This window comes from Seriola dumerili, unplaced genomic scaffold, assembly GCF_002260705.1.
Source record: "Seriola dumerili isolate Sdu_G_001 unplaced genomic scaffold, Sdu_1.0 BDQW01000621.1, whole genome shotgun sequence".
NCBI lineage: Eukaryota > Metazoa > Chordata > Actinopteri > Carangiformes > Carangidae > Seriola > Seriola dumerili.
In genome coordinates, this window is record NW_019174876.1 from 425460 (window position 1) to 444138 (window position 18679).

The following is an 18679-nucleotide window of genomic DNA, read 5'->3' on the forward strand; positions in this document are numbered from 1 at the left end:
AACAAGCTAGAAAGTTATATACTGCTACTAAAAAAAAAAAAAAAAAGTCACAGTAAGGCATAAAAATATCAAAAAACATAATTGTGTGGTATGTCATAAAAATGTTTTAAAAAACGTCATAGTGTAGTATGCCATAATACTGGGAAAAGTAAAATAAATAATAAATAAAATAAAACGAGACCAAACACCAGTATTCAGCTCCCAAAAACAAACCAAAACAGCATCACAGCTACAATGAATATGCTTTATTTTCCTTTTACAAAAACAAAACAGAAAAAAAATTACCATCTAGAAATACAGGTATACAAGAAATAATAAGATGGGAGTATTTGCAGTTGAATGCCTGGTTGTCAACAGCCAGCTGGATAATAATAGAAGAAAAAAAATGAGTTAACTACTTATGGATGTTAAAGCTTCCAACCAAATGAAATACTGTGCAGTGCATCATTTCCCAAAATAACTTGAGTACTCACCTGTGAGTGGTTACAGGGGAAAAAAATCTTAGTTCAAAAATAATTTTGGGACATGCAGCTGCTGAGGGCTCTGCTTCTCATGTAGTTAATAATAATACTATAATACTGATTTTGACCCAAACACTAGCTATGAGGTTATTATGAACATAGAGGTACACAGTGGATATGATATGAAGCACAGCAACGATACAAAAGAAAGAGAAGATTAAGCGCTGAATATCTTCTTGATGTACCTGTTTGATCTTATGAGGGTTTTGTTTCACATCTGTAATGAAATCTTTGCCCACTTATGTTCTTATTTAGTGTCTAAGGCACTTTTAAAGAAACATACTGTTAAGTGTTAACATTTGAGGAGAAGGGCAAAGTGGTCTGCCATAGACAACCATCCTAATCAGCATATCCAAAATAAAGACTAAATGAAGTTGGTAGAGTTGGTAGATGGATATGAGTATCCTGACATGTTTTTTCACTGTAGTGGTTCAACTGTTGAGTTTGCTGCTGTATTTCAGGCTGAGCCTGTCTTCACCTCACGAAAAGATGCTATTAAAGGTACTTGGGCTAAAATTGCAAGGAAAGAATTAAAAAGTTTGTTTTCAGACAACCTGTCACTGGTCTGTCGGTAGTGTGAAGAGTCAGGCTTCAACTCACAAAATCATGGCACAAACCAGCCCTAGTTTGTTCATCATTATGTTTCACCATTACAAATGTGTCACAGAGCTACAAGTTTCTTAAAAGTAAATGTCTGGGTATCTTTTGACCCACATAAACTCTTTCTGTTGTCTGTTGCACAATAAAAGTCAGCTACAGCTACAGTGCTAATGGGCCATGAGATTCTTCAGTCAAAACTTTTTTAACCTGTTTCCCAATTTCCTATGCAGGTACCCAGAAATGACGTATGTCCAAGCTCGTTTTGTACATTACAAGAAAGTTATAACTTTTTTTTATATTTTCAAAAAAAAAACAAAAAAAAACAAACAAATAGCATAGCAAATGTGACATTAATACAGAGAAATGTAACTTAACATTACTTTTCATTTTGTTTCATGACGCACAAACTGAGCGAAGACAAATGTGATTTCCAGCTACCATCTTTGTTTGAATTAGGAAATAGTCACCACTTGGGAAAACAGTTAAAAACCGTTGTCATAGAATTGCAGATATTGACATTTTATAGTTTTTCTGGGTGCTAAAGGACAACTTGTCCATGCTGACTTAAAAGGTAAAGATTTTATCATGCAACAGGCAGAATAATTTTTCATCAAAATGTTTAGAGGATCTGAGGATTTAGAAAAAAAAACACTCAGAACAGTATTAAGTGTTAACGATCTTTGAAGTTTCAAAAGATCGCCAAGTATTAATTATTCAGAAAAACTGATACTTAGCTCTGTGACTCAAATGTAATAACACAAACTGGGACTAGGCACAAACAAACACTGAGATGAAGTCTCCATTTCTAATCAAACTACATGTTTAACCTAAGCTGTAACCATTTAGTAGTGTCACATTGAAAACGTGGACTGAGCGCCACTTTAGTGCTTCCAGTAAGAGCTTTTGTCTCCTGTTGGTTTCCAGTTAAAAATTCAAACATCTTCCTGTGCATTTTCCAGCATCTCTGCATCATTCGCAGCTCAAGTCGGTCCACACTGGAGGACAATATACTTACAAACCAAATAGTGTTCCCAGTGGTCAACAGTACAAAACAGTTAACCTTATGAGATTCCCAGTTAAAACCTCAGCTAGACATTCTAAATGTTGAGATGAAGCAACAGAGAAAATAAAATACCTTTTTTTTTTCACAGTAATACATTTTCAATTCAGAGTCCATTTTGTTGTATTGCATGTCCCGAGATGTTAGTCGTTCCTGTAGAGTTGTAGTCTGTACATCAGAGGGAGACTCATGCAACAAAAGCAGCAGGCGCGGCATTCCAAAGGCCAGCGTGACCATGGTTTTGTGTATTTCCTCTGAATGGACCGTCAATTTGAACACTGGAAGGAGGGAGTGTGTCGCGCATCAGATGGCTTTTACACAACTAGTGAGCAGAACACCAACAACAACACCAGAGTGAAATACATTTTCTTGTAGTCCTGCATTTTCCAGTATGGAGTGCGTTTACACGTTACATATTCGATGTGTGCACACCTCACAGCCTCTGCCTACATCACGCACACACACAGATTCATATGTATAAAAAGCACTTTGTACCTATGCATACTTTCTCAATAAGCTGAGCAGATAACTTCGCGCCTGATGGGAGGGGGAGGGGTTGTTGTTACGTTATGATGCTGAGATGATACATGGCCGACAGATGAGCCATGGCTAGCAGCTTGCCAGAGGAGAACAGAGTAAGGCAGAATTGTCCGTTTGCCCCTGTGACTCTCCAGGTCTGGAGGCTTTTCTTCAGGGGAGGGCGGTGGATTTTCCCTGCAGTGGTATCTGATACAAAAAGAGCAGAGGCGCGTTGCCAGGGCACTCTGCCCAGCTTTACCATAAAACAGCTCATCGCTCCAACCGTCTGTCCAGTCAGTGGTTTGAAATTAATGAAGACCATGCTGACGCCGTGGAATCACTTGGGGAAAACTGGGCCCAGGTCATAGGTGGAAGAGTTGAAGGGGAGGTGGGGAGTGGCAAGGTGAGGTGAGGAGAGGAGAGGGGAAAAGCGAGGACGAAGTGTAGCTGTAATTACTCCACGTTGGGGGTTTGTGTCTCATTGAAGTCGCCGGCGCGGCTGTCGGCGTCGTCGTCTGACAGGTCGACGGAGGCACCGTCTAGGTTGAGGTTACGGCGGCCTGAGCGGCTGGAGGAGAAGCTGCTGACTGGACCCCCACGCCTGTACAAACAAAACAAAACAAAACGAGATAACAACTTAAACCTGTGCTGCTTACAGGAATAGAAATGTGCTTATGTGCTTTCTTGCCGAGAATTAAATAAGAAGATCAACACCACCCTTGTACATATGCTGAATATGGGACTAGAGCCAGGGGGCGATTAGCTTAGCTTAGCATAAAAAGTGGAAACTAGGCTGGGTCTGTCTGAAGTTCAAACACATGCCACCACTTCAGAATCCAATCAGGGAGTTGTACCTGATTGGAATCTGTTGGAAATGTAAACTCGAGAAGATGTGATTTTACTCTGAATTATGTGCTAGAACTATTTGTTGGTGATCAGCAGCTGAACACAGTCAAAACCCTTCAAACCACAACTTGTTGTTTTTACATTTATATTTGTGTACAAATTAAACAAATTAGATGCCTGTAAATTAGAGAACACTTTGAACTCTTGGCAAGAAAGTAAATCAACATATTTCCAATGATGTCAAACTATTTCCTTAACCAGAGAACATGGTGTAAGTTAGATGTTAGCCTGGTCAAAAAGCACACACGCTGAAGACAGACATGACATAATACTTATAAATTAGAGTCCAGTGCACATACACCTCTGATGTGGTTGTATCATTGCATATTCACACATGTAGTTCAGTTTCGTTTAATCTTATTTTTCTTGAATTTCTTTTGTGGAAGTGAACAGGGAATCTGAGGACATTTCTACCACAGGGTGTTAGCAGAGTCCTCCTCGCACCTGAGGCGGTTCTTGAGGGAGTTGACCTCCCGGGTGAGACCCTCACTGGCCTCGGTGGCGTCATCCAGCTCCCTCTGCAGCTTCCTGCGGGAGGCGTTGGCCCTGGTGGCTTCCTCCTCCGCCTCCTCCAACTGACGCTTCAGCTGCTTCATACGAGAGTTGGCTTTCTCCATCTGGCAGGAAGATGGACACGTGGGGACACAGATGGGAGACAGTGAGAGGTCGTGGACAGTTGGCAGAATAACCATCCAGAGTAAAAGTGAATCTTTCTACGTGTGACACTTTGCTCGTCATGAGTCAATACCTGCTCCTTGTACTGGTCGGCATGGCGACGCTCATCCTCCACCTGCATCATCACCTCCTTCAACTTCTTCTCTGTGCGACGGACGATTTTGTTAGCTGCTGCTCTCTCCCTGGAAGTAAAAAAAATAAGACTTTAACAAACATATACTTTCATTAATGTCTCAAAATTTATGTCAGAATGATTTATCGATCCTTAAATATGTATCCCACTACCTGAACAGAAAAGCTCAACAATGACTTTTCATTGCTTGTCCTAAAATATTTACTCCAATGGATGTAAAATGTCGTCTGACATGTCGTGAAAACAGGTGAGTTGGACACTTACTTGACCTCCTGCTCCAGCTGCTCCTCCAGCTGCAGGATCTTGGCTTCTTGGGCAGCAATGGACGCCTTAAACTTTGACTTGACAGCCCCTTCCAGCTCTGCAAGCTTAGCTTTCAAATCCTGCATTTATGATATGCAACTGTTAGGATCATGAACTTTAAATATTATTTGTACTTTTCATTTAAAGCAATCCCTGCATGTTAAAGTGCTTCCACAATAGATGAGAACAACAAACATTAGATGTGTTCATGTACGGAGAGGACACAATAAAGCTTATCAAAATAACTAAGTTAGTAAATAACAGTTAGAAAGTCAAAGCAGGCAAGATATTAGCCTGGACTAAAAAAGTAATTTATGTGTTATGTCGAACAGTCCAGAAAGATATGACAAGCTATAACAAGCACTGACCACCTGCCCTGGCAGACGTGAAGACAAAGCTCACTGATGCAGATAGCTGAGCTGTTTACAAAAGCGACTGGTAACAAGCTCTTCCTGTTGTTTTATCTAACCCCTGTATGTACGTAAGCACATACTCACATCTGCTAATGTATTTAACAAACTATACAAGACCTTATTCTGTCGTTCCATCTGTTGTCGAGCGTTCTCACTCTTCTGTGCAGCGCTACGCTCTCCAGACAACTCTGTGTTCAGGCTTTCGACCTGAGAGAGAGAAAGAGAGAGGGACATGTTGATGCAGTGTAAGTGCAAATTCATGTACCTAATGTGCTGGGAATTACAACAGTTTAAGAAAAATTGCTAAAGCTACTGAAAAACCGTCAGTGAATGAGCATTTCTGCATAGCACTGACTGACCTCTGACGACAGTAGTACCCAGTAAGAATGTGTGCTATCTGCTTGTGTGCATTCTTATCTTTTTGTCTTGATTAACACATTAATGAAAGCGCAATGGTTATGATTATAACTATTATCTCGTGTGCAGACACTCTACCTGCAGGGTGGTCTTCCTGAAGCGGTCGTTGAGCATCTCCATGTTACCCTGCTCCTCCTCCAGCTCCTCCTCCAACTGGGCAATACGAGCCTCCAGCCTCCTCTTCTCCTCCAGCAGTGACGACCTGACACACAGACTTCTATTACATTTCTTGCTGAATTCATAATAAGGCCATGAAACAAACAACCTTTTCTCTTTGAGGTCCAGAAAAACCTCCACAAAATAATCAAAAGATGTACAAAACCTGTGTCAACTGGTCAACTGCCAATGTAAAGACTGTTCTAAGCATCAGTACAAACAAGGTGACACTGACTTTCCAGAGACGCTGTTGGAGATCTCATCAGCAAGCTCATCCCTCTCCTGCTCAGCATGTCGACGGGCTCTCTCTGATGCAGCATGGTCCTACCCACACACACACATATTCACATTAGGGTATATTTTCCATGCATGTCAATTTTCTTGTCATGTATAAAAGACAGGACACATCAAATACAATTAGCCAATCTCTAGTTCAGAACTCTTAAAGGACTGAAATAACAGTAAAAATCAGGATCTCGACCTCCTGTAGCTGTAAGATTTCAGCTTCGAGGCTCTTGAGTTTCTTCTCGTTCTCCTTGGACTGGGTGAAGATCTCATCCCTGGAGGCTCTGGCATCCTCCAGCTCCCTCTGATAGTCCTTCATCTGAGCCTGCAGGAGAACAGAAACAAGGTGGACAAAGTCAAATTTCTGTGGTATGACATGAGTCACACAGAACTAGTGAAATGTAAGCTCTAGCATCAGAAACTCTGTATGAGGTGTTATGCAGGAAACAGATGTGTGTTTGTGGGGTGTGTACCTGTAGTTTTCGGAGCTGTTTGATAGCCTCGTCCCTGCCTTTGTTGGCAGCTTCGATCTGTCCTTCCAGCTCGTTCAGGTCCATCTCCAGCTTCTTCTTGGCAGCGACAGACAGAGTTCTCTGTTTCCTCTCATCCTCCAATTCTGCTTCCATCTCACGCACCTGGAGGAAGAAAACAACACACAGCAAGTCAGGTTTCAGCACTAAAAGCTGATCTTGTCATTCTAAAATGAACAAATGCTAAACTGTGAATACTGCACGAGCAGTTTAGTCAATTTCTTCATTTCTCACGTCAAAGTTTTGTATTTCAAAGCAAATATAAAACATCTGGAGCCATTCCATTATGGTCTTTAGTCATGTGCCCTGTGTACCTGTTTTACCAGCGCCCTCTTCTTCTCCTCTCCCTGTTCGTCTCTGGCTTGCACGTCTCGGTCAAACTGGGCCTTCATGGCCTGCATGTTGACCTCAAGACGCAGTTTAGCATCTTCTGTGGCCTGCAGCTCGTCCTCCAGCTCTTCCAGCTGAGTTCTCATCTCCTCCACCTGTTGCTCCAGCATACGCTTGGATTTCTCCAGTTCATGGACCTGTGCACAGAGTCAGGAGAAACAAGACAATGTAACGTATCAGCAAAACAAGTTGGATGAAAACAGCTGGAAAGTCCTTAGACAACACTCATGGGATTTCCATAAAGAAAAATTATTGGGATGTTAAAAAAAAAAAAAGGTGTAAAAGTTGTATCGGCAGTGTCATTTAAGAGGTCAAGGGTCACTTACATTCTTCCCTACATCATCCTTGGAGCTCATCAGGTCCTCCATTTCAGCACGGAGCTGCTTATTAAACCGCTCCAGTTCCTCTTTAGCCTCCAAGGCCTCCTCCAGAGCTCTGGCCATAGACAGAGCCTTGGTTTCCTTCTCTCTGGCCTCAGCCTCCGCACGGTCACGCTCCTCAGCATAGCGAGCTGAGATGGTCTTCTCCTCAGCCAGCATCTAGTGCAGACAGAGAAACAATGGCCTTCAATACACTAACAACCCTCAGTGTCTATCATTTCTGAAACATTTTGGGTGATCCAGTGTACCTGGTCAAACTTCTTCTGCTTCTTCTCCAGGTTGGAGACGATCTGTCTCTGGTGGTCCAGGTCCACCATCAGGTCGTCCAGCTCCTGCTGCAGTCGGTTCTTGGTCTTCTCCATCTTGTCCATGGCCATGGTCTTCTCCTCCAGACGCTGGCTGGTCAGCTCCATGTCCTTCTGGAGTTTCTTCTTCACCTCCTCCAGGCCCTCCATCGCTCCCACATCATCCTCCAGCTTTTTCTTTGTGTCATACAGCTACAGGAAGGACATTTTCAAAATCAATGAATACATAAAGATAATACAATATTTTGAAGTCATCATCTTGCTTCCCCTCTGGCATAGAGTGTTAGAGTTGTAGGAACAGAATGTAAATATTTCACTTGCTGTAACAATACAAGGCAACATATTGCTCTGCAAATATTCTGCTTTCATTTTATTTGGTCCAACATCGATCACACATTGATAACGTCACACATGGCAACAGCTACGTGGCAACGTTTAGTACCAACCCTGATAAATCCCCTTACTGTTCATGTGTCACAGCAGTCCATAGAAACTGCACTCAGATAATGGTGTTTCAGACCCAGTTAGCAGTCAGTCTTGAATATGTCTTTCAGTAGAAGAAAATACACGACAATTTTGCGGACAAATTCTTTGCATTGTTTTGACATTTGTGACATGTTCTGTGTAAGAGGGGCGTAATTCAGGCTCATTACAGTCCTTAAATGAACATAAATCTTACTTGGTTTGTTCATCACAGATTAACATTATAAGGACTTCAATAAGAAATATCCTTTTATCTTGGAGCCTGGCCCTTTTCTTAGTGCTCAGATGAGTATAAGTGGTATAGGAGGAGTGTTCCTGCCTCATACATGTATGTTTTTTGTGTGTCAGATCTGCAGATGTATCTATGTATGTGTATGCCAGCCAGTGACTGCAACTGCAAGTTTATGAGACTAATTAATGTTTGTGGATCTGAATAACTGTACCTGAGCTTGCACTGACTGCAGCTGTTTCTCCAGGTTGCGTCGTGCCTCCTCTTCCTCCTCCTGCTGCTCCATCAAGGTGTTCTTGTCCACCTCCAGCTGGCGGATTTGGCCGCTCAGGTTCAGCTTCTGACGCGTCTCCTCCTGCCGCAACTCCTACACACCAGACCACAAACAGAAATGATGATCAGACAAAAGAAAGGCAGGGAGACCTGTGTGTTATACCCATTATGCTTACTGTAACAGATTCCTGTTATCTGCTAATTAGTGAAGTGTGATGTAAGGTGCATTTTCACACATGCTATCTTGTGTTATCTTTTCTAGTTCTGAAAAATTAGATAAGAGAACTATTTTTTCACAGACAGAGAAATCTGCTTGGTAGGTTCATTAATTAGTTAAGACTTGAGAGAATGGTGACTTGCTGAATTCTTCTAGGTCATGTTACTTTTTGCTTTATCTTTAAACTTGTTTTGACAGGAACACCGATGTTGATGTCTTTCACACCTCTGAGTCTTGCAGTTTGCCGTTGAGGTTGTCAACTTCCTTGGCCAGTTTGACGCCCTTCTTTTCCGCCTCCTCCAGCAGAGTGGATACATTGTCCAGCTCCGTCTAACAAAAGACAAATAGTGTTATGATGAAAGCACAATAGACTAATTCAAAGCATGCCATCAAACTGGGCAAATATTGTGGCAAATGGTCAAAGTCAAAAACCACAGTTGTAGCGAAATTGCTCAAGAACTTCTAGCTTCTAGTGTCTTCTAACTGTCTGTGGTGGTATTTACCTGGAGTTTGTGTGAACGTTCAGCCAGCTCTCCCTTGGCCCTCTCTACCTCGGTGCCCCTGGCCATAAACTCCTGCAGCTGGGTTTCCAGTTTTTTCCTCTTGTGTTCTGAATCCGTCTTTGCTTGCTGCAGACTCTTCACTTCACAGGCCAACTCTCTGTTGTCACTCTCTAGACTCTGCTTGTTCTTCTCCAGGTTGGCCTTGAACTGCACAGGATAAACATAATGGTTTCATGGTTTCCTTTAAGGCTTCTGTGTAATGATCAGGGTTTAGATTGGGATAAAGACAAGAATTGCTATACTGAAGTTGACACAGGCATTGTATCTAAACTGGTGGTCATTGGTGGGATAGTGTGGGTTAATTTCCTGATAAATTTTGTATGTACTTATGCAATTGATGAAGACTGATGTATGTGGGCAAATACAAGCCCTTCAAGTTTAACCAGGTGCGACCCACTCACCCTTTTGGCTTGGTCCAGCTGCTCGGAGAGTTCCTCCAGTGCTGTGGCGTGCCTCTGTCTCATTTCCTGGATCTGAGCCTCGTGGTTTTTGGTCTCCTCATCTATGGCCTTCTTCAGCTCTGCCACCTCTTGCTCTCGCTTGGTCCTGGAGTTCAGACACAAGAGAAAGGATTAGAGGACAGGACACCTTCTAGGATCCAGTACAAAAGATCTAAACACACAGGGTTTATTGCCACGATTGTCTTTATAAAATCCCAATTAACTGTCCACTGAGAAGTAATCAGTAATGAGCATGTCACAGACAGAGATGTGGACTGGGCAACAGAGGTCTGGTAAGCCCACCTCTTTCCCCCTTTGTCATCATCGATAAACCAGCTTTAAACAAGCACCTGAGTTCCTGCTGGGCGGCGGTGGTGTCCAGCGTGTCTTCCAGCTCCGTCTTCAAAGCCTCAAGCTCCTCACTCAGGTCCCTCTTGAGTTTTTCTGCTTTGCTTCGACATATCTTCTCTGACTCCAGATCCTCCTGAAGTTCAACTAGCTGTGCCTGCAGCTCCCGAACCTGCTTCAGGGCGTTGTTCTTCTGGACGACCTCCTCGTCACTCCTGGTTGGAAACACACAGCACACAAATCGGTTTTTCAGAGTAGACCATAATCACTCAACTTAGTAATGACAACAATGAAAACACCCCATTAGCTTAGAACTTCATCTGAGGATCTGAATTTCTCAAGATTTCTCAAGAAAAAATTATATCTTAAATGATCTCATTACCTTTGTTAAGATTTTACTTTTACAATTGAATCTTTTAGAATATTTCTGGTCCTCTGATCAGCAGGACAAGCACAAGAACATGAAGTACGTTCTTATACACTTCCACTGACCCTTCAAACCATTTCAAGTCTCTGATCATCACCTTTAAGCAAAAAACCGAAACCGGCTATTTTTTAGTTCCACAACTTTCACTGTTCATACACAGTTTACCTCAACTGTTTCCAGTGCTTACACTTCAGCTGACATTGTCTTTCAGTTCATTCACTTACGCATTTACACTTCACTTTAAATAAAAAGACTAAGACAGACAGACAATCTGACAGTAGAACTTTAGTTAATTTAAGTGATGTTTTAATGTTTAATTTTTTAGATTTACCAAAGAAACCTGATACTATAACAATGGAGGACTTTTTTCACTGCTGTAAATTTATCACATGCAATAATTTAAACTTTTATTCTCTGTCTACAGTAATGACAAGTACATTACATGAAAGGCAAGTCAGTGATGTCTTCTTTTTTTTTTAGCCGAAATGAGGCCACCAGTGCACACAGGGTGGCAGTGTAGTGAACTGTTCACTACTGAAGCTGTCCAAACAAAAGTGTGTGTGTGTGTGTGTGTGTGTGTGTGTGTGTGTGTGTGTGTGTCTTTTCTGTCAGAACAACATGGTAGTGAGCTTAAGTGTAATTCATGCTGGCTGCATTCCTCACTTATGCAGAAACTCACTGATTAAACACACTGAATATTATAATGATTCAGTTAAATAATTAACGCAATGCTCCATTTTGATGAAAGGCACTAATGACTCCCATATACCCATATTAAAGTAATTCCCAACTTTCCAAACAAAGATAATATAATTGCTCTCAGAATAGCTGCTGAATTCAAAATGAGGCACATCAAGTATAATGAAAGCTTAATTATCTCGAGCTGTGACTAAACTGATGAGTTCTGTGTGTGAAATTAGTCAGACAGACATTTACCATCAACCCCTGTAGTCTAGACAATTGGCCGGGTGAAAGGAGGAAACTACTGAGAAGCCACATTAAATTGATCTGGGCTGACCATCAAAGCAACAACACAGCATGTATGCATCTTATGACGGCTAAATCAAGGAAATAATTACAAATGGCTCCAAATGTATGGAAAATCAGGATGAATGGAGGAGTGACCTAAATGAAGAAAATATTTTGATGCTGGGTTCAGAGTGGGAAGACACATGCCTTTTCCAGCCACAACACAAAAATGTCCTAATGAGAAAAAACAGGCTTGTTAATAGCTTCTCCTCCATTGTGACATGACAGCCTGATTTAGTCCGACTCTTCAGTACTTCCTGTGGAAAAACTAGTGCAAAGCCCAGGACTGAGAGCATCAATCAACATCAATTTGCCTGTAATCAGACACGGCTGCCTCCAAGATGAAAGGACTCATCCAGCATCGCTGATGGAAAACACTGCAGCTGGGAGCAGTGAGTAGAGGAACGTAGAGAAGGACTGAGACTGGCATACTAGTTGCAGCTGTTGAAGAGGACGTTAGCTTCTTTAAGTCGGAGTTCATAGTTGACTCTGTGTTTGTCTGTGTGTTGTCTTTGTTTGAATGTCTATTTTAGGTCCTCCTATTGACTTAGCTGTGCCACAGTGGAGTGCAGTTGTCATGGAAATTGGATGTACTGCACTAGTGAGAGGATGTGTGTGAATCTGTACGTTACACACTGAAAATGAGCAACACCGCAAGCAGTAATATTTTACCACACCAGTTTAGTGAGATGCAAGTTCAGAGGACTACATCTGCCAAGTAATGGTTTTAAAAATATACTTCAGTGTACTGTATCCTTTAGCACAAGGCTCAAATGAAATACTTTTGTACATCTGAATATTATATGAAACTGACTTATTATCATCAGATGCTTACTTTTGTACTGAAAATGTGCTATTGTTTAAACGCTTGAGGCCAAATGTTTGAACAGCTATCTTTGGGCTTCCAGTCAATAAGCAGCCACTGAACAGCAAGTTAAAGGATATTACAGCGTTTGTTTCATTGTTGGCAAAAAGAAGAATTTTATTAAACAGGAATTCCTCTAAGGCTGTTTTTTGCTGGGGTCATATGATCGACACTAAAAAAAACTGTAAAAATCTCCCTGACAGCAAGTCTTGATTTAATTCTCCTCATTCTCTTTCTTTTTTTAGCACCGCTTCCTTTCCAGAAATTGTATCATGTTATCATATTTAGAAATTAGTTTACCGTCATTATTTTTGTAGTCTGTCAATAGCTGTTGTATTTATTAAAACAGCTCTTTGTGTGTTTTATAATATACAAAGTTTTCAAAGCTGTGGCTTATAGCTCAAAAAATTAGGCTGATTTGGAGACTCTCCTGTTCATCTGTTGTTACAATGCACTGCCTTTGGGCTCATGTTTGGATTTCATTTATCAGTGTTTTATCTTTTGCAGAAGGTGTCTGGTTTAGTCCTTTTCGTTTTGACACTTTGTGCTTTTCTACAGTATGTCTCCGACTGACCTAGCCAGAACAGCCTGCAGTTCCTCTTCCTTCTTGGTCAGTTGGATCTTCAGCTCCTCTATCTGGACCTGCAGCTCAACGATCTGGTCCTGCAGGTCAGTTGTCTCAGCATCCAGTTTGCGTTTGGCCTTCTCCAGCTCCTGGCGGGTTTTCTCCTCCTTTTTTAAACGCTCTGAAGTGAGGCATGAATCAATCAAATGTATCATACATGAGAGTCATAAACAGATCGGTAAATAAAACCAGGCCAACAATGATTGAAAAATAAAACTTCTGGCTAGAGTTAATCTCAAGAGGTGAATGGGCAAAGTCACGAGTTAGGGGGGGTCATACGAGGCTCCAAAAGGTACACCTAAAGGACACCTAATTGCTAACAGCCTGACACAACTAAAAGTAATATGATTAACTGCTTTACAGCTCATTAAGTCCTTGCACAGCTGTAAACCATAAATTTACCTAATTAAGGGTCATAGACAGTCATAGTGCATGTCCTATATCTGACCTTTGTTGAAAGTTGTTCTTTAACATAAAACCTTTATTCTTCCTCTTGCTGTGGGGGCAGTTCATTTAATCAAATTCATTTTCAACTGATGTGATGGTGCTCATCCATCTATTCTGCAGCCTACATTGTGTCTGTCTTCTTCTTCCCTATGTTCTCTATTCTTGGACACAAAAGCCAGGAACAGCAGCTTGCTGGAAGTCCCTTACCCTCCAGGTCAGCCATCATCATCTCCTGCTTGTTCTTGACCTTGCTGAGGTTCTTCGCCTTTTCCTCCTCCTCGGTCAGCTGGGAGGTCATCTCGCCGATCCTGTCCTCCAGCAGCTTCTTCTCCTGTTGGGTAAAATCGCTGTGTCGGTTAGACAAGACAAGCAACCACTATATGCAGGTGAAAAGGTATGAAGACTTAACTAGCAAGGAAGCAATATTGCTGTGCTGCCACAAAAGTCACTGTATGTTTTCTTTTGATACTGTAACTTTCCAGATATAATCCTCTCACCTTGAGGAACTTGGAGTTTTGGTCCTCCAGCAGCAGAATGTCCTCCTCCATCTTCTTGATCTTTGCCTCAGCTGTCACTTTATCCAGCTGCAGCTTCTGTCTTGCAGCTTCCTCCTCATCGAGCTGCTCCTCCAGGTCCTGTTGAGAGGAAAACACACACATATTAATATCTAGAGCCCGACCGATTTATCGGCTGGCCGACTTTATAGGCCAATATTGGCCTATCACAGCACAGATATATTGGTATTGGCGCATATATTTTCAGATATGCGCTGATATGAATACTTTTATTAAGAAGCAATAATGCAATGGAAATGCTTGGGTTAAGTCAAGTTATATCAGCAGCATTTTATGTATATTTGAGCCTTTGTTTTCATCCAAGTTAAATATATATATATATACATATTTGTTCTTATGTTTTTTATTTATAGTTATTTATTTTTAGAGTTGTTATTTAATTCCCAGTGACATTTACCGTTTCAGTGCACTGATGTCATTTTGGACCATAAAGTTTATTGTTAAACTGTAAAATATCCTGCTTTCATTACATATCTTTTCCACAAGTGTTTACATATATCTATCTATATATATATACTGTATAGTGGCCGATATATCGATATTGGAATTTTTTTACTCCCTAATATCAATATCGGCCCCAAAAATCCAACGTCGGTCAGGCTCTATTAATATCCATTGCAATCCAATGCAGTTTATAAAGTGATGAAAGTTTGACACATAACACTCTATAAAGCCCCTGAACACTTCAAAGTATTTTTCTATTTCTCTATCTACAAATTAAATATTTATGACTAATTAAGCAACAGCCAAAGTAAAAAATGTATGGCTAATAAAAAAGTTAATTGGATATTTTTGATATATTCTGCCGCATACAAATAAACATGAAAATAAATGTTTATAAAACAAAGTAGTAGTTGTTTTCCAAAGAAACGTACGACATGGAAATAATTCAACCATCAAACAACTTCAAATATTTATCAAAATAACATTAGGAAAGAGGAAATTTTGAATTGGCTGTAATAGAGGGCAAAAGAGCATTTTACATAATAAAAGATCAGTACAAATAAATAGAGACAGGGCAGAATGAGGTCTCACTCTAAACATTACTATTGAAACCTCATTAACACCTAATTAACACTGGCACCTCTGGTAGCTTTATTCTGACCTCAAGACAAAAATAGGAGAGAGGTTTGTGTATAAAAGATAAAAAACCTGGATGTGTGACTGCATCTTCTTCTTCTCATTCTGCAGGCTTTGGTTCCTTTCCTCCTCTTCCTCCACCCTAGACTCCAGGTCATGAAGGATCTCCTCTAACTCTTGCTTCCTAGAAAGCAGACGAACTCTCATCTCCTCGGCGTCGGCAAACAGCTCCGTCTCTGCGTGGAGTTGCTCTGCTAGAATATTCTTCTCCTCTATGAGCTGGAGAGAGGGAACAGTTTAAAAAATGCAACTAGCTGTCTTACCTTCCTTCCTTCCTTCTAAAAACTGAAACTATTTTTTTCCACCACAGACGACCTGTTTACCTGTTGGTGTTTCCTCTCCATCTCCACTAGTTCATTCTCCACCTTAAGCTGTCTCTCCTTCACCTTTATCAGCTCCTCATCTTTGGCTTGCAGCTCCTCTTCCTGCCTGGTGACCTGCAACAGAGGCTTCACCTGAGACAGAGAGAGAGAGAGAGAGAGAGAGAGAGAGAGAGAAAAATCAACCTCTACCTTTTTAATACAACATAGAATACATTAAAATACCGTTTTCACAGTCATACCACTCAAAGAATGATGGAAAACCAGTAGGAACAATTAGGCCTATGATTATTTGTATAGCAAATGTATTTATGGACATCTATACCACATTTTTGTTAACCAAATAAAAAGTCATGAAGTCCAATTAATTCATGTTTTTCTAAAATTAACAAAACTGTCCCTGATGGCGCTGACCCAAACTCCGCACTCCTTGTTAATGAGGAACGTGTGAGAGATTTTAGTAGTTTGTTTGGAAATTTTTGAGACATTCAATTACTAATAAGATGTAGAGCTGTGTCATCTGCATAGCACATATGAACTTTTTTGTTGGAAGAGGTCCCTCTCACCTTGGTGAAAAGCCTCCACCACTGCCAGTGTCGTAGCTTCAAGTAAGCAGCACAGTTCCTCTGGAGGACCTTCAGCGCACTCAGCTGCTGCTGCTTCTTAGTAAAGGCCCTGTGGAAAGAAAAAAAAAAAATCTATAAATAAATAAATATAAATATATAACAGAGGACAAATCAATGTCTGAGCATACCAGTGTTTTATAAGTCTGCAGTGATATTTTGTGCCACTTTGGGAACACAACACTGACATATTGTCATTTGAAATGGTGAAATTCAGCAAATAGTAACTTATTCACACATCCGGCATCTACAGTGCAACATTGCCATTCATTTGGAGTTGGCTACCTGATGTGTGTAAGTCCAGTACTCACTCTTTATTAGCTCTGTTTTGGTCTCCACCAACTCTGGAGTGAAATACAGTGTCTGGCTCTTTAGCCGCTGAATGTTCCACTACATTCACCAGCTAGTTGCTAACTTTGTGTGTCTGTCTTTTGTTTTTCACTAAGAACAGCTGCCTGGTGCGAGAGCAGTGAGAGTGACCCACAACAGTAAATTTGTGGTCGAGACAGCTAAACAATGAGCTGAAAGTCATTGTAAAGCTCCACAAAGTCAGAATTTCAGTAAGACAGAAACCTTTTGCAGCATCATGTACAAACAAAATAGGAACTACCTGGAAAAGTGTCAAGTATATGTGATTTGGCATGACAGATGTGTTTCACTTGACAAACATCTGGATACTTTGTGTCTCAGACCCCTTTGAGGCTGGTTTGAGCAACTGGATTTCTGTCCTTAAATGCATCTTGGCTATCCAAATATAGTTATATGTATGTACCTCGGAAATCTTGTTTGAATAATAGTACAGAGATCTGAGACTCACTTGCGTGCCAAGTATCCACGGCACACAGACTGGAAGTAGATGATGATGTCAGTGATCTTCAGGTCTCTCTCCTCCTCCAGGTGAGCCAGAACACCTGTTCTGAAGAAGATCTTACTCTGACCAATACGGAACAAGTTGGGGTCCAGCTCCAGGGCTCGGATCTATAAAATGAACACACAGTTGTTGAGAAATAACCTCTGTGGTCAGGGTTACAGTCACATTTTCTTTTAACAATGTTTCTTTTCAAGTCTGACAAATATTTTGGAATTGCAACCAAAGCTACTCAGCTGTAGCTTGATATTAGACTAAATCACCATTTTGTTTCAGCCTATGTTCATGTTTGCTTATATTTTTTGTTTGGTGGGGCATTAAAATCAACCAATGTTGATTGACTGACCAAGCCAGTGTCATTTTCAGGCAACAAGAAAAGTTGTGGCAGTGGTTGCTAGGCAGCAGTTGCAATTAAACGTACATTTTCCACACTGATTGAGGAAATATGAGTTGTTCCCTTTCAGTAGATTCACTCTGTACAACACAAAGTATGGGATATCACACCCCAGTGTGGACTGACTGAAGACACCTCTACTCACTCCTTTAAGGCAGGCAACCTGTGATGGTGTATGTGTTGTACCTCATTCCTCTCCTTCAGGGAACAGAAGTTATAACATTTCATTATGGATTATTATTTCATGGATGTAGCTTAGTAGCTAGTCAAGTGTGTTCATAGAGCCCAAGATCACAAATCAAACATTTGCCTCGAGGGGCTTGATATTCTGTACGACATAGAACACCGCCTATTCTTAGATCCTAGATTTGGATTGGGAAAAACCCCATGCCATCTCTTGCACAAATAAATAATTCTGTTTAATGCTTATGTGTGACTCTTTAAATCCAAAAGCTGCAACAGTTTCGAAACTAAAATACAGGAAAAAAGCACTACCATTCTTTCACAGGCTTGTTTCCCATCCATAAATCCCTTGGGGATCGCGTTAGGTGTCAAAATCTCATATCTGTGAACAAAATAGAAAAGAAATGTAAACTGAAAATGAAGCCAATCTTTCCTTTGTGTGTAATGGAGTTACAGACTTCAAAAAGCATCTTTGCTGTTTGCTACCTCTGTCGGAACTCCTGGAAGACGATGCGGTTGGGGAAACCCTGTCTGCAGATGCGAATCCCCTCCAGGACTCCATTACACCTCAGCTGGTCCAGAACCAGGTGAGGCTCTAATTTACCAGCCTGAAGGAAGAAACAAATACACAATTAAGAACAGAAACAAGTATGTGTATACGGCTACATTTCTATCATACAATTTCGGCTCAATAAAAAAACTCTACAGAGGGTTTAAAAATGACACTGCATTGTACTTCAGGGACATGGAGTACACGGCAAAGGTCATAGATTTTTATTTTCTAGTCTCTCTGTCTCTTGCTCTCTCTCACTTTTTCTCTCTCTTTTGTTTGGTCTACAGGGCAGCATTCCCGGGTCTCCTTGGAAAAAACACAAATAACTAACTGGGAAAGTGGTCTCAGACTTTTGGACCCCAATGTACGGTATGTTGGTGTGTTGAATACTATATATGCTACATAGACATATTGGTCTAATACTCTAATTCAAAAAGATACAGGTCCATTACTTTCCACTGGTTTATACTCAGCTTCTCCCAAA

The 18679-nt window shown here is 41.0% G+C and overlaps 1 protein-coding gene across 3 annotated transcripts in view; it reads right to left on the reverse strand.

The window, feature by feature from the left end:
* Positions 1 to 121: 121 nt before the first annotated feature.
* Positions 122 to 18679, reverse strand: part of LOC111236314 (myosin-10) — a 54144-nt gene continuing 35586 nt past the window's right edge. For all 3 annotated transcript variants that reach the window (XM_022765005.1, XM_022765004.1, XM_022765003.1), the window contains 26 exons: positions 18129 to 18250; positions 17955 to 18024; positions 17015 to 17175; positions 16141 to 16249; positions 15578 to 15709; positions 15267 to 15473; positions 14037 to 14174; positions 13747 to 13870; positions 13042 to 13213; positions 10149 to 10361; positions 9760 to 9904; positions 9299 to 9505; positions 9021 to 9125; positions 8520 to 8672; positions 7537 to 7785; positions 7235 to 7447; positions 6833 to 7045; positions 6462 to 6623; positions 6185 to 6313; positions 5939 to 6027; positions 5626 to 5749; positions 5248 to 5337; positions 4679 to 4797; positions 4355 to 4463; positions 4051 to 4223; positions 122 to 3301 (listed from right to left, as the gene is read on the reverse strand). In XM_022765005.1, the coding sequence (XP_022620726.1) occupies positions 3154 to 3301; positions 4051 to 4223; positions 4355 to 4463; positions 4679 to 4797; positions 5248 to 5337; positions 5626 to 5749; positions 5939 to 6027; positions 6185 to 6313; positions 6462 to 6623; positions 6833 to 7045; positions 7235 to 7447; positions 7537 to 7785; positions 8520 to 8672; positions 9021 to 9125; positions 9299 to 9505; positions 9760 to 9904; positions 10149 to 10361; positions 13042 to 13213; positions 13747 to 13870; positions 14037 to 14174; positions 15267 to 15473; positions 15578 to 15709; positions 16141 to 16249; positions 17015 to 17175; positions 17955 to 18024; positions 18129 to 18250 (3876 nt within the window). In that variant the 3' untranslated portion in view covers positions 122 to 3153. The remainder of the gene's footprint in view (positions 3302 to 4050; positions 4224 to 4354; positions 4464 to 4678; positions 4798 to 5247; positions 5338 to 5625; positions 5750 to 5938; positions 6028 to 6184; positions 6314 to 6461; positions 6624 to 6832; positions 7046 to 7234; positions 7448 to 7536; positions 7786 to 8519; positions 8673 to 9020; positions 9126 to 9298; positions 9506 to 9759; positions 9905 to 10148; positions 10362 to 13041; positions 13214 to 13746; positions 13871 to 14036; positions 14175 to 15266; positions 15474 to 15577; positions 15710 to 16140; positions 16250 to 17014; positions 17176 to 17954; positions 18025 to 18128; positions 18251 to 18679) is intronic.